Source organism: Leucopleurus acutus (assembly GCF_964270905.1).
Source record: "Leucopleurus acutus genome assembly, chromosome: 2".
Taxonomy (NCBI): Eukaryota; Metazoa; Chordata; class Mammalia; order Artiodactyla; family Delphinidae; genus Leucopleurus; species Leucopleurus acutus.
In genome coordinates this window covers 44089418-44105050 of record NC_139143.1, presented here as the reverse complement: position 1 = coordinate 44105050, position 15633 = coordinate 44089418, and the positions used below count along the sequence as shown (strand labels likewise).

The 15633-nt window shown below is 42.4% G+C and overlaps 1 protein-coding gene across 1 annotated transcript in view; it reads right to left on the bottom strand.

Annotated features, from left to right (window-relative positions):
* The window catches only part of LOC309958144 (membrane cofactor protein-like), a 54573-nt gene extending 39512 nt beyond the window's left edge, over positions 1-15061 (bottom strand). Inside the window, exon 1 of the mRNA XM_082833791.1 lies at positions 14832-15061. Within this exon, the coding sequence (XP_082689917.1) occupies positions 14832-14952 (121 nt within the window). The 5' untranslated portion in view covers positions 14953-15061. The remainder of the gene's footprint in view (positions 1-14831) is intronic.
* Positions 15062-15633: the final 572 nt, after the last annotated feature.

Genomic DNA, 15633 nt, shown 5'->3' with positions numbered 1-15633 from the left:
AGCACAGGCTCCGGACACAAAGGCTCAGCGGCCATGGCTCACGGGCCCAGCCGCTCCACGGCATGTGGGATCCTCCCGGACCGGGGCACGAACCCGTGTCCCCCGCATTGGCAGGCGGACTCTCAACACCTGCGCCACCAGGGAAGCCCCCTCTTGCTTTTAACTATCTGGGCACTTGATAACCTAACAAATCTGTTAGAAAAATTATGTAAAACGATGTGATGGAGACATATTAAGTCCTAAAGGACTAAAGCAATTCAGAGGCCTCTCTTATAAAGTTAAGAACCTAAGGAGGAGATGGGTGCGAGCCACGGTTATCAGCGCGGACCCCAGAGACGGGCATGAGACGCTAAGGCTGCTGCTGCCGCCACCAAGAAGCCTGTGTGCAAGCACAGGTCACTACACCTCCCCTCCCGGGAGCCTGTGCAGCCCGCCACTGCCAGGGTCCCGGGATCCAGGAACAACTTCCCCGGGAGAACGCACGGTGCGCCTCAGGCTGGTGCAATGTCACGCTGGCCTCTGCCGCCGCAGGCTCATCTCACATTCCATACCCCTTCCTCCCCCTACGCCAGCCTGAGTGAGCCAGAGCCCCCCAATCAGCTGCTACTTTAACCCCGCAAAGAACAGACGCCCTCAGGCGACCTACATGCAGAGGTGGGGCCAAATCCAAAGCTAAACCCCAGGAGCTGTGCGAACAAAGAAGAGAAAGGGAAATTTCTCCCAGCAGCCTCAGGAACAGCGGATTAAATCTCCACAATCAGCTTGATGTACCCTGCACCTCTGAAATACCTGAATAGACAATGAATCATACCAAAATTAAGGCGGTGGACTTTGGGAGCAACTGTAGACTTGGGGTTTGCTTTCTGCATCTAATTTGTTTCTGGTTTTATGTTTATCTTAGTTTAGTATTTAGAGTTTATTATCATTGGTAGATTTGTTTATACATTTGGTTGCTCTCTTCCCTTTATAAAAATATATAGATATATATTTTTCCTTCATTTTTATCTTTTTCTGAGTGTGTATGTGTATGCTTCTTTGTGTGATTTTGTCTATGTAGCTTTGCTTTCACAATTTGTCCTAGGGTTGTGTTTGTCCATTTTTTTTTTTTTAGTATAGTTTCTAGAACTTGTTATCATTGGTGGATTAGTTTTTTGATTTGGTTGCTCTCTTCTTTCTTTCTTTCTTTTATTACTTTAACAATTCTTTAAATTTTTAATAATTTTATTTTCTATTTTAATAACTTTATTTTACTTATTTATTTCTTTTTTTCTCCCTTTTCTTCTGAGTTGTGTGGCTGACAGGGTCTTGGTGCTCCAGGCGGGTGTCAGGTCTGTGCCTCTGAGGTGAGAGAGCCGAGTTCAGGACACTGATCCACCAGAGACCTCCGGCGCAAAGTAATATCGAACAGTGAAAGATCTCCCAGAGATGTCCAACTCAACCCTAAGACCCAGCTCCACTCAATCACCAGCAAGCTACAGTGCTGGACACCATATGCCAACCAACTAACAAGACAGCAACACAACCCCACCCTTAGCACAGAGGCTGCCTAAAATCATAAATAAGGTGACAGACACCCCAAATCACACCACTGGACGTGGTCCTACCCACCAGAAAGACAAGATCCAGCCTCATCGACCAGAACACAGGCACTAGTCCCCTCCACGAGGAAGCCTACACAACCCACTGAATCAACCTCACCCACTGGGGTCAGACACCAAAAACAATGGGAACTACGAACCTGCAGCCTGTGAAAAGGAGACCCCAAACACAGTAAGTTAAGCAAAATGAGAAAACAGAGAAACACAGCAGATGAAGGAGCAAGGTAAAAACCCACCAGACCAAACAAATGAAGAGGAAATAGGCAGTCTACCTGGAAAAGAATTCAGAGTAATGATAGTAAAGATGACTCAAAATCTTGGAAACAGAATGGAGAAAATCCAAGAAACGTTTAACAAGGACCTAGAAGAACTAAAGAGCAAACAGACAATAATGAAAAACACAATGAAATTAAAAATTCTCTAGAATGAATCAATAGCAGAATAACTGAGGCAGAAGAACCGATAATTGACCTGGAAGACAAAATAGTGGAAATAACTACTACAGAGGAGAATAAAGAAAAAAGAATGAAAAGAATTGAGGACAGTCTTAAAGACCTCTGGGACAACTTTAAATGCACCAACATTCGAATTATAGGGGTCCCAGAAGAAGAAGAGAGAAAGAAAGGGACTGAGAAAATATTTGAAGAGATTATAGTTAAAAACTTCCCTAATATGGTGAAAGGAAATGGTCAATCAAGCCCAGGAAGTGCAGAGTCCCATACAGGATAAATCCAAGGAGAAGCATGCCAAGAGACGTATTAATCAAACTATGAAAAATTACATACAAAGAAAAAATATTAAAAGCAGCAAGGGAAAAATAACAAATAACATACAAGGGAATCCCCATAAGGTTAACAGCTGATCTTCCAGCAGAAACTCTGTAAGACAGAAGGGAGTGGCAGGACATATTTAAAGTGATGAAAGGGAAGAACCTACAACCAAGATTACTCTATCCAGCAAGGATCTCATTCAGGTTCGATGTAGAAATGAAAACCTTTACAGACAAGCAAAAGCTATGAGAATTCAGCACCATAAACCAGCTTTACAACAAATGCTAAAGGAACTTCTCTAGGCAGGAAACACAAGAGAAGGAAAAGAACTACAATAACAAACGAAAACAATTAAGAAAATGGTAATAGGAACAGACATATGGATAATTACCTTAAATGTAAATGGATTAAATGCTCCAACCAAAACAAAGGCTGGCTGAATGGATACAAAAACAAGACCCATATATATGCTGTCTACAAGAGACCCACTTCAGACCTAGGGACACATACAGACTGAAAGTGAGGGGATGGAAAAAGATGTTTCATGCAAATGGATATCCAAAGAAAGCTGTAGTAGCAATTCTCATGTCAGACAAAATAGACTTTAAAATATAGAATGTTATAAAAGACAAGGAAGAACACTACATAAAGATCAAGGGATCAATCCAAGAAGATATAACAATCGTAAATATTCATGCACCCAACATAGGAGCACCTCAGTATATAAGGCAAATGCTAATAGCCATAAATGGGGAAATCGAGAGTAACACAATCATAGTAGGGGACTTTAACACCCCACTTTCACCAATGGACAGATCATCCAAAATGAAAATGAATAATGAAACACAGGCTTTAAATGATACATTACACAAGATGGGTTTCATTGATATTTTTTGGACATTCCATCCAAAAACAACAAAATACACTTTCTTCTCAAGTGTTCCTGGAACATTCTCCAGGATAGATCATATCTTGGGTCACAAATCAAGCCTTGGTAAATTTAAGAAAATTGAAATCATATCAAGTATCTTTTCTGACCACAACGTTATGAGACTAGATATCAATTTTAGGAAAAAAAATCTGTAAAAAATACAAGCACATGGAGGCTAAACAATATACTACTAACCAATCACTGAAGAAATCAAAGAGGAAATCAAAAAACACTTAGAAAAAAATCTCAATGAAAACACGACGACCCAAAACCTATGGGATGCAGCAAAAGCAGTGCTAAGAAGGAAGTTTATAGCAATACAATCCGACCTCAAGAAACAAGAAACATCTCAAATAAACAACCTAACCTTACACGTAAAGCAATTAGAGAAAGAAGAACAAAAAACCCCCAAAGTTAGCAGAAGGAAAGAAATCATAAAGATCAGATCAGAAATAAATGAAAAAGAAATGAAGGAAACAATAGCAAACATCAATAAAACTAAAGGCTGGTTCTCTGAGAAGATAAACAAAATTGATAAACCATTAGAGAGACTCACCAAAAAAAAAAAAGAGGGAGAAGTCTCAAATCAATATAATTAGAAATGAAACAGGAGAAGTAACAACTGACACTGCAGAAATACAAAGGATCATGAGAGATTACTACAAGCAACTATATGCCAGTGAAATGGACAACCTGGAAGAAATGGACAAATTCTTAGATAAGCACAACCTTCCGAGACTGAACCAGGAAGAAACAGAAAATATAAACAGACCAATCACAAGCACTGAAATTGAGAAGGTGAGTAAAAATCTTCCAATAAACAAAAGCCCAGGACCTGGGCTTCCCTGGTGGCACAGTGGTTGAGAGTCCGCCTGCCAATGCAGGGGACACGGGTTCATGACCCAGTCCGGGAAGATCCCACATGCCACAGAGCAGCTGGGCCCGTGAGCCATGGCCACTGAGCCTGCGCATCCGGAGCCTGTGCTCCACAACTGGAGAGGCCATAACAGTGAGAGGCCCGTGTACTGCAAAAAGAAAAAACAAAAACAAACAAACAAAAAAGCCCAGGACCAGATGGCTTCACAGGCGAATTCTATCAAACATTTAGAGAGGAGCTAACATCTATCCTTCTAAAACTCTTCTAAAATGTAGCAGAGGGAGGAACACTCCCAAACTCATTCTACCAAGCCACCATCACCCTGATACCAAAACCAGACAAACATGTCACAAAGAAAGAAAACTACAGGCCAAAATCACTGATGAACATAGATGAAAATATCCTCAACAAAATACTAGCAAACAGAATCCAACAGCACATTAAAAGGATCCTACACCATGATCAATTGGGGTTGATCCCAAGAATGCAAGGATTCTTCAATATACGCAAATCAATCAATGTGATAAACCATATTAACAAATTGAAGGAGAAAAACCATATGATCATGTCAATAGATGCAGAGAAAGCTTTCAACAAAATTCAACACCCATTTATGATAAAAACCCTGCAGAAAGTAGGCATAGAGGGAACTTACCTCAACATAATGAAGGTCATATAGGACACACCCACAGCCAACATTGTTCTCAATGGTGAAAAACTGAAACCATTTCCACTAAGATCAGGAACAAGACAAGGTTGCCAATTCTCACCACTATTATTCAACATAGTTTTGGAAGTTTTAGGCACAGCAATCAGAGACGAAAAAGAAATATAAGGAATTCAAATCAGAAAAGAAGAAGTAAAGCTGTCACTGTTCTCAGATAACACTATACATAGAGAATCCTAAAGATGCCACGACAAAATTACTAGAGCTAATCGATGAATTTGGTAAAGTAGCAGGATACAAAATTAATGCACAGAAATATCTGGTATTTCTATACATTAGTGATGAAAAATCTGGAAGAGAAATTAAGTAAACACTCCCATTTACCATTGCAACATAAAGAATAAAATACCTAGGAATAAACCTACCTAAGGAGACAAAAGACCTGTATGCAGAAAACTACAAGACACTGATGAAAGAAATTAAAGATGATAGAAACAGATGAAGAGATATACAATATTCTTGGATTGGAAGAATCAACATTGTGAAAATGACTATACTACCCAAAGCAATCTACAGATTCAATGCAACCCCTATCAAACTACCAATGGCATTTTTCACAGAAGTAGAACAAAAGATTACACAATTTGGATGGAAACACAAAAGACCCCAAATAGCCAAAGCAATCTTGAGAACGAAAAACGAGCTGGAGGAATCTGGCTTCTGGACTTCAGACTATACTACAAAGCTACAGTAATCAAGACAGTATGGTACTGGCACAAAAACAGAAATATAGCTCAATGGAACAGGATAGAAAGCCCAGAGATAAACCCATGCACATATGGTCACCTTATCTTTGATAAAGGAGGCAAGACTATACAATGGAGAAAAGACACCCTCTTCAATAACTGGTGCTGGGAAAACTGGACAGCTACATGGAGAAGAATGAAATTAGATCACTTCCTAACACCCTACACAAAAATAAACACAAAATGGATTAAAGTCCTAAATGTAAGGCCACACACTATAAAACTTTTAGAGGAAAACATAGGCAGAACACTCTATGACATAAATCACAGCAAGATCCTTTTTGACCCACCTCCTAGAGTAAAGAAAATAAAAACAAAAATAGACAAATGGGACCTAATTAAACTTAAAAGCTTTTCCACAGCAAAGGAAACTATAAACAAGATGAAAAGACAACCGTAAGAATGGGAGAAAATATTTGCAAACGAAGCAACTGGCAAAGGTTTAATCTCCAAAATTTACAAGCAGCTCATGCAGCTCAATATCAAAAAAACAAACAACCCAATCCAAAAATGGGCAGAAGACCTAAACAGACATTTCTCCAAAGAAGATATACAGATCGCCAACAAACACATGATAGGATGCTCAATGTCACTAATCATTAGAGAAATGCAAACCAAAACTACAATGAGGTATCACCTCACACCAGTCAGAAAGGCCATCATCAAAAAATCTACAAACAATAAATGCTGGAGAGGTGTGGAAAAAAGGGAACACTCTTGCACTGTTGGCAGGAATGTAAATTGATACAGCCACTATGGAGAACAGTATGGAGGTTCCTTAAAAAACTAAAATTAGAACTACCATACAACCCAGCAATCCCACTACTAGGCATATACCCTGAGAAAACCATAATTCAAAAAGAGTCATGTACCACATGTTCATTTCAGCTCTATTTACAGTAGCCAGGACATGGAAGCAACCTAAGTGTCCATCAACATATGAATGGATAAAGAAGATGTGGCACATATATACAATGGAATATTACTCAGCCATAAAAAGAAACGAAATTGAGTTACTTGTAGTGAGCTGGATGGACCTAGAGACTGTCATACAGAGTGAAGTAAGTCAGAAAGAGAAAAACAAATACCGTATGCTAACACATATATATGGAATGTAAAGAAAAAAAAATGGTTCTGAAGAACCTAGGGACAGGACAGGAATAAAGACGCAGATGTAGAGAATGGCTTTGAGGACATGGGGAGGGGGAAGGGTAAGCTGGGACAAAGTGAGAGTGCTACATGGACATATATACGCTACCAAATGTAAAACAGATAGCTAGTGGGAAGCAGCCGCATAGCACAGGGAGATCAGCTTGGTGCTTTGTGACCATCTAGAGGGGTGGGATAGGGAGGGTGGGAGGGAGACACAAGAGGGAGCAGATATGGGGATATATGTATATGTACAGCTGATTCACTTTGTTATAAAGCAGAAAGTAACACACCACTGTAAAACAATTATACTCTAATAAAGTTGTTAAAAAAATAAAAAGAACCTAAGGAGAAAGAAGAGAGACCTATTCTGGTCCCTGAGGAACTTTTTCTTTCTTACTCCCTGGATCTTGGTCTTCAGATTGAGACTGGTCAAGAGAGAAGTCTAAACAAGTGAAATATTTTACATCTTATTCTAAATTCTAAACTCCTCTCTCAATACACTGTCCAACATTTCATTTACGTCATGTGCCGAAATTGTTTCAGCATTTAGCAAATGTTTTGAACATTTCCACTGTGCTGATCTTGTTACATGAATGCTCCTCAATCAACTGCCCAAAACAAGGCAAAAGCAAAAAACAAACAAAGAGCCATAGTTATTAAAAGCATTTTTTTAAAAGATTAGTAAAGAGTTGAATTTTATTAATAACATTAAATTTACTGAATACCCTGAGCCACACATTCTCATTTTACAATAGGAAATAATGGGCTAGAAATGCTATATAATTCCATTTTAGATAAAAACATGTATCATTCTAGAATATCCTGGAAGCACCAAGAAAAAAATCAAGTAATAGCATGCATGTGATTAAATTACACAAGTGTTCTTTGTTTTATGTATTCAATTTCAGTAACTGTCTTTTTTTAAAATAAATTGATTTACTTTATTTATTGTTTTTATTTTTGGCTGTTTTTGGTGTTCAGGGCTGTGCGCAGGCTTTCTCTAGTTGCGGCGAGTGGGGGCTACTCTTCGTTGCAGTGGGCAGGCTTCTCACTGCGGTGACTTCTCTTGTCACAGAGCACAGGCTCTAAGCGCACTGGCTTCAGTAGTTGTGGCACGTGGGCTCAGTAGCTGTGGGTCACAGGCTCTAGAGCTCAGGCTCAGTAGTTGTGGCGCAGGGGCTTAGTTGCTCCACGGCACGTGGGATCTTCCTGGACCAGGGCTCAAACACATGCCCCCTGCAGTAGCAGACAGATTCTTAACCACTGCGCCAACAGGGAAGCCCTCAGTAACTATCTTGAAGGCATAAAAGAAGAAAGAATTCCTAATATGACTCTCACATACAGTGCTGTGTATGGAAAAAGAAATGTCAACTGGATGGCTCAATCTATTCGACTAACTTGAAGTATTTCTTCCCAATAACATGCATCGCGAAAGACATGCCTTCAACAATGTGCAGTTTAGAACATTTGCTTTGGCCATCAGTTGATTACAAGCTTTATATACTGTAATAACTGGGTCTAATATCATACTTGTTTTATAATCAAATATCTTCTTCTCTTGCTCAGAATACTGAATTCTTTTTTCCTATGAGGATTTTCAAACTAAACATTCCCAGCATCAAAAAAATAGTATATGGACTGAGTTTTCTTCTAGAGAATTTAAAATGTAATTGTTATTAGGCTGCAATGCTACACTTTAATAACAGATGCCATTATATCATATGATAGGCTGCATTCAGAAAATTCCCCAATTTTCCAGATGAGTTTCAGGAAGGTGAAATAGTCCCTAATATGGATCAAGAAAACTGTTCACCTTCTGTACACTTACAAAAATTATGCAAGCACTCTCTACCTGCTTGCAAAAAATAAAAATAACTCTCTGACGTAAGCACACACCCACACCCCTGCCCAGGTGGTACCTTTAGAAAATCATGGTCTCTGACCCAAACCGGAACCTCAATGAAACCTGACGAAACTTCCCCTTTTCTCACTCTACACAACCTATTTTCAAATTTTATTTAATTTCTCATGTTCCACTCATTTCTAGGCCTATAAAAAAATCACGTAAATCATGTTCCAAGTAATTAAGTAGCCTCCTTCTAAGTAAATTCATCCTAGCACTCTCTCCCTCAGTAATTTTAATTACCCTGTCTATAACATCTGGAGCTATTGTTCATTCTCTCTTTGCTCTCTTGTGCCTAAAAAACTCTTTTCCTTGGTTTCCAGGTAGCAAACCAGCCTGGTTTTCAGCCTGTCCTCTGGCTGCTCTTCCTTCTCTGTCTGATTGCATAATGTGACGTTCCTCATGAGTTATTCTACGAGCTCTCCTTATTTTCATTCTGCAAATCCCCCCGGGTCAGAATGTATACTCTCATGACATCATTACAACTGATGAGAGCTGCCTCCCAAATCCCTCTCTCCATCCTAGATCTTAGCTGGGGTGCCAAGTCTATGTGTTCAACTGCCTCCCCACAGCTCCACTTGGAATGTGTCACACTATCTCAAATAACATAATGAAGCCCAGCAAACAAGATACATGTTTTCCACAACTGAAATGCCTGTTCCTTCTCTCCGTTTCCACCGTTACTTCTAATTCAAGCCACTATCATTTCTTATCTGGATTGCTACAAGAGTTTCTGAATAGGTCTCCTTACTGGTCTTGCCACCTTTCATTCAGTTCATTTTCACACTGCCACCAGAGTAATACTGATATGATACTAGGACCAAGGCCCTTCCAAGTCAGATATGTTTCAACGGCTCCCTGTTTCCCTCATGATAATGTCTAAGGTTCCTTGACATGGCTAACAGAGCTTTAATATCTGCTCACTCTTGCATACTCTTCTAAGCCACATTCAATTCCACTAGTAGTGCCCATTAAATTACTCAACTTACTTTAGCACTCTAGACCTCCTTGCATCATATTACTTCAGCTTTGACCAGAGACCCTGCCATTCCTCCCACCTACTCATCCTTCAGTTTCATCTTAGATGCCACTCCTTCCTGGAGGCTCCTAACATTTCTCACCCAAAAAATTCAGTTAAGTGTCCTCATGAGCCCCAATTTATTTCTTTCATAGCAATTTTCATACTGTAATTGTTCATTGTTTGTACTCCCTAGGAGACTGTAACCTTCTTGAGGACCATGTCTCATTCTTCACTGCATTTCTAGTTCCTGACGCCAGAGCTGAAGGGGCACTGTTATCAGTTCTATAAACTCTTGGATCAAAATTCAAATTCTTTATACTGTTCAGCCAACCTGTTCCAGAGATATCTGCAAATCATCATTTTTCTTTGCTTTTGTATGCCTTTCCTCAAATTTTTTCCATTGCTTTAGTTACAGATGTTTCCCTTTATCAGAGTTTTTTTTTAATGTCAAAATACTTGTGCTTTATTTATTTGAACCCATTCTCCAATACTGCTATGACTAGAAATGGCATTTTAACATTCTCAAAGGAGAACTCCAAATCCTGTTGGTTACATTTTTTTCCTAAAGTATGGTATGAAAGATCCCAGAACTTGTTTCTAACAACAAAAGAAATGATATTAATTATCTTGGAAATAGCACATTTAAGCACTACCTGTACCAACTATATTTTAAGTCCTTTTAAACTAACTTACTCTTCATACACATCCTATGAGTTAGGTACTATTTCACCCTCTTTAAGATGAGCAATCTGAGCCATGAAGTAACTTGCTTAAGAATACATTCCCAGAAGGTACCAGACCCAGGAGTGAAGCCAGGCAGCCTAGTTCTACTGCCAACACCATTTCCCATCACTGTCTCTAACCTGGAACCCTTGCAATGGTTACACCAATACACTCTGTCTGCAATTTAGTCCTCAAGAAATGGTCTTATACTGAGCCTAGGGAAATTAAAGCAACCTTAGTTTAGATTTGCATTCTGCTAAGTCAAGGTGCCCAAAAACAACAGGTGATTTTTATTACGATGGTTGTTCATTGCTACCTATCCTGTTCTTTTCACAATTATTCACTCTGTGATCTACACCGCTGCCTTCCTCTTGCCTCCTTTGCTCTACTGCTGCCACACAGGGTAACTAGGCAGTCCATGACTGCCCTGAGCCATGCCACATCTCTGAGCCTTCGCTCACAATGCTCCCTCTGCTCTGAACACCCTTCCTCCTGCTCAGGAGCAACTCCTGTTCAACTCTTGTCTTCTTTAACTTAATCCACTCAACATCTCCTCTGGGAAGTACTTTCTGATTCTCCTGGGGAGGCAGTGACCAGTCCCCTTCTCTTGGACTCTCCTCTGCACGGATCTCTCAGCTCACCAGTGGACTCCATCCATCCATGTGGCCACAACACCTCACACAGTATGTCCCTCATAGCTGCTATTCAAAAAACTTTGGTTCTCAAAGAACCACTGCTGTTAAACAGAAACCAATGGTAAAGAATATAGTATAATGAATCTAATATTGAAAATAATCATCTTAAAGCATTATGCACTGGAGAAATACTTGACCACTTAATTTCTTTTGTCTCATATCTCCCAGTATATGTAACCTAGCAACTGACCAGATAAGGACTGTTCTCCCTACACTGTAATATGTAGAGTAAGAAACTAAGAAACTACTGTGTAAGCACTTATTGATCTTGGCTTCTTTCATTAGGAAGAAAGAAAAGACCTAAAACAGTCAGAAGAAACCACCCATAAAAGGAAATTGTAGGTTTTGTTCCAAAAAGCAGACCCATTCTGGAGGAATGAGACTGGTCCCTTCTGTGATCCCCTACCATTTGGCAACTACCTCTGAGATGGCGAGCCTCCCAAGCACACACTGCCCACTTACAAAACCTTCTCCTCATGAGCTGCTTCAGTGAAATATTTATTTTATCCACATACTTTCCCTGCCAGTATAGTAAGTTCGCATTTGTACTTCATCTATGTTTCCCACCTATCCTGATTTTACCTTTCAGCCTTAAAACCTCACCTTGTTTTTCCTCCATTTCTAGTTTTGTTACCTTCCACAATACGTGCTATTCATTTTATTTATCTATTTTCCTCTATTTTATTTTTTAAATTTTTATTTTATTTTCATTTATTTTTGGCTGCATTGGGTCTTTGTTGCTGCGAGCGGGCTTTCTCTAGTTGCAGAGAGCAGAAGCTACTCTTCGTAGTGGTGGGCAGGCTTCTCATTGCGTTGGCTTCTCTTGCTGAGGAGCACAGCCTCTAGGTGCACGGGCTTCCATAGTTGTGGCACGCGGGCTCAGTAGTTGTAGCTCACGGGCTCTAGAGCGCAGGCTCAGTAGTTGTGGCACACAGGCTTAGTTGCTCCGTGGCATGTGGGATCTTCCCAGACCAGGGATTGAACCCGTGTCCCAGATTCTTAACCACTGCGCCACCAGGGAAATCCCTCTATTTTCCTCTATTTTACTTTTTTTTGGTACGTGGGCCTCTCACTGTTGTGGTCTCTCCCGTTGCGGAGCACAGGCTCCGGACGCGCAGGCTTAGCAGCCGTGGCTCACAGGCCCAGCTGCTCCATGGCATGTGGGATCTTCCCGGACCGGGGCACGAACCCGCGTCCCCTGAATCGGCAGGTGGACTCTCAACCACTGCGCCACCAGGGAAGCCCTCCTCTATTTTAAATAGTTCTCATCATATCCTTCAACATCTAGCTTTAAGCCTATTCTAAACATTATTATTCTTTAAAAATTTCCTTTTAATTTCTTGTTAGCACTGCTGTTCCATCCCCACACCTCTCTGGCATAGAAATAAACTTTTAAAATGATCCGTAATAAGCAAGACGAGTATGGTGAGACCTGAGGATTCTACTATCAGGAGAAGATAGATTGACCCCCAGTTGCTCCTTCCTTAGCTTTTTAGGCACCAAAGAAAGGCCATCCTAAGCATGGCTCTCTTGCTTCCTCCATGCAAGAGAAGTTTTTCCTGGGTTCTAAGCCCCAGCCGAATGTTACCTTTAATTTTCTGGTACTTGAGAGTTATACAAGAGTGTTGACACTTAGGCAACCACAAGTGTGACAAGACAGCCAAGATCTCTGCATTCTAGTAAGGAAAGAACAGAAAACAGTTTGGGAGAGTGACTACCAGTTAGTGGGGTAATTGAGCTGGAACATGTGTGTCTACTGGAAATAGTGGGTCAGAGACGGTCCCTCTGAGAAGGTAATATCACAAGTGAATTTGAAGAATAAGAAGGAGCCAAACTATGCTAGAGGCAGGAGAATGTCCCAAGACCAAGGGAACAGCAAGTACAGAAGGCAAAGTGGCAGAGTTTGGCTTGTTCAATGAACAGAAAAGTCTTCCCTTCCACCAGTCATTTGTTAAATGCTGTCAGAGAATCATGCTCCTTTCCTCCTGGGTACTTCTCTTGGGTTATAACATATTCATTAGTATTATGTTTTGGCTACTGCCTACCACTCCCAATAAATTGTAGCAAATATTTGATTTCCTAATGTGTGCCTGGCACTTGGAGGTAGAGCAGTGAGCAAAACACAGTCCCTGCATATATTCATGTGTGTAGGCAGACAGACAAATAGTGAAATAAGGATCATGAAAATAGGAATGGTGTGTTATTGCTCACCAGTGCATCCTCAGGACCAGTACAGGACCTGGCATATAGAAGGCAAGTATTTGTTGAATGAATGCTGCTAATGAAACCGTATATGTAATAGGATCCTAAAAATAACTTGGGCATGAAAACATATGTACATATAAAGACAAAAGGAAATCTACCAAAGTATTAAAAATGGTTGTTTTATACAATAAGCATGCCTTTTTTTAGAATATATGTACTTCAAAGTGCTTTCTGTGGGGCTTCCTTGGTGTCGCAGTGGTTGAGAGTCCGCCTGCCGATGCAGGGGACACGGGTTCGTGCCCCGGTCCGGGAAGATCTCACATGCCAGGCTGCGCCCGTGAGCCATGGCCGCTGAGCCTGCGCGTCCGGAGCCTGTTGCTCCGCAACGGGAGAGGCCACAGCAGTGAGAGGCCCGCGTATTGCAAAAAAAAAAAAAAAAAAGTGCTTTCTGTGAAACATGAAACAAACCTAGTGGTTGGGCCTTCAGGTTTAGTTTATGAGCTATAGGAGAAAACCAGACTACCACCATTTCTGGTTCACTTCTTAGGATACTCATTTTTCGGTAGATTTGGCTACCAGTGTTTTTTAGGTTGCTTCGGATAGCCCCTCAAACATGACCCAACCTTCAGAAAGAAGGAAAGCAATACCAAAAAGCCATTCGGTAATAGAACTGAATATTGTCTATTGGATGAGAACAGGAAGATAACTCTATTGCAAAGAAAAAAAAAAAAAAGAAGAAGAACCTGCAAATCAATATCAATACGATCTCGAGTACCAAGTTTCCTGTTAACTTTATTTACAAAAAGCACCTTGCCCGCTTTCAAACCCTCTAAATCCCAGGCTCCCAGAGCCTGCTCTCACCGGAGTGCTACAGGCACAACATCTGCTCCGCAGGCCCACTTAAAGCAAGCAGTAAGCTTCCTTGTCCCACACTCGGCTCGGCAGCGCTGGCCACACACTTGCGTACACCTGGCCTGGGCTCCCCTAACCACGCCCAGCAGGGCACAAGGCGTCATCCCGCCCAGGGAACACAGGGCAAACTCTCCCCACGAGCACAGCACCAGCCTACCAACATCCCCAGGCACCTGGGCAACTCAAGAGCAAGTCGTCACCACCAGCCCCGGCTTGGCGCTCCCTTATCCACCTGATCAGTCCCGGAAACACCCTGCAAGCTTTTGCTAGAGACCCAGCTTGGCCCCGGGTAAACCCCAGCCACGCCACCAAGCAAGCCTTCTCTTCGGCCACTACGTGGTCACCACCCCCCGGGGTCCCCACACAGTACGAGCCGGGGACAGTCTGGCCACGCCTTCTACCCTAACTCCTTACGACCCTGGGTGGACTCAGCCCCGCGCCTCCGCCCCGAGCCACCAAGCAAAGCTCCCCCGACCCTCGGCTCCAGCGGGCCTGCCCCGCGACCCGGCCTGCCTCACCCCCCACCCGCTCCAGTTCGCCGCCTGTGCGGACACCTTCTCCAGGCTCCTACCGGAGGATATGGGAAGCAGGAGCAGTAGCGCCACCAAAAGAATCCCAACGAAGCACCTAGAAGAAAATGGACTCTCGGAGCGGTAGGGGGATGCCTTGCGAGAGGAGCAAGGCGCCGTCATTTTCGGGAGATCAGCGAGAAACCGGAAACAGCTCAGCAGAGATCTTTCTGAGTCCAGTTACCAGAGACAAGAATCCGCACAGTCACAAACCGTCAAACGCGGTCTCGTAGCTGGGTGTGGCCTGGGCCGTACCCAGGGCGGAAGTGACTCTATGGACGGGGCCTGCCGGGCCAATAGGCGGGCTGTAAGGCGGGGCTTCGGTGTTGGGGGTGGCCCTTAGGCCTGGAGAGGCAGGGCGTGGCGCTTGCCGAAGTCTAAGAGTCCTTGCGCGCGGGCCGCTCTACGCCTCACTCTTAGACCCTGGCTGTACCTGGCTCCTCCTTCTTCGGACCTACACGGAAGTACAGCTGCGGTTTGCGAGAAATGGCTTGTTCACCGCCTGTTCGTAAAGACTGTTACCACCCTATGCAGGAAGGGCGGAAAGGAAGCAAGCGTTGGCGAGGTCAGCATTGTCAGTTTTCCGGAACGCTAGATTAAAGAATAAAACGCATCGAGCTGAAGACAGAAACCTAGAGCCCAGGCAGTGAGTCACTGTGGGGCAGACACCCCTCAGGACTCCAGTCTGGACCTGGGGCACTCCAGACTGTCCGGATACCTGGGCCCTTGCTCAATCTTTGGCATTAGTCAGGCATAATTCGGGACAATAGTTGAGATTTCCGTGGTTGAGCCTCTGCTACTGAA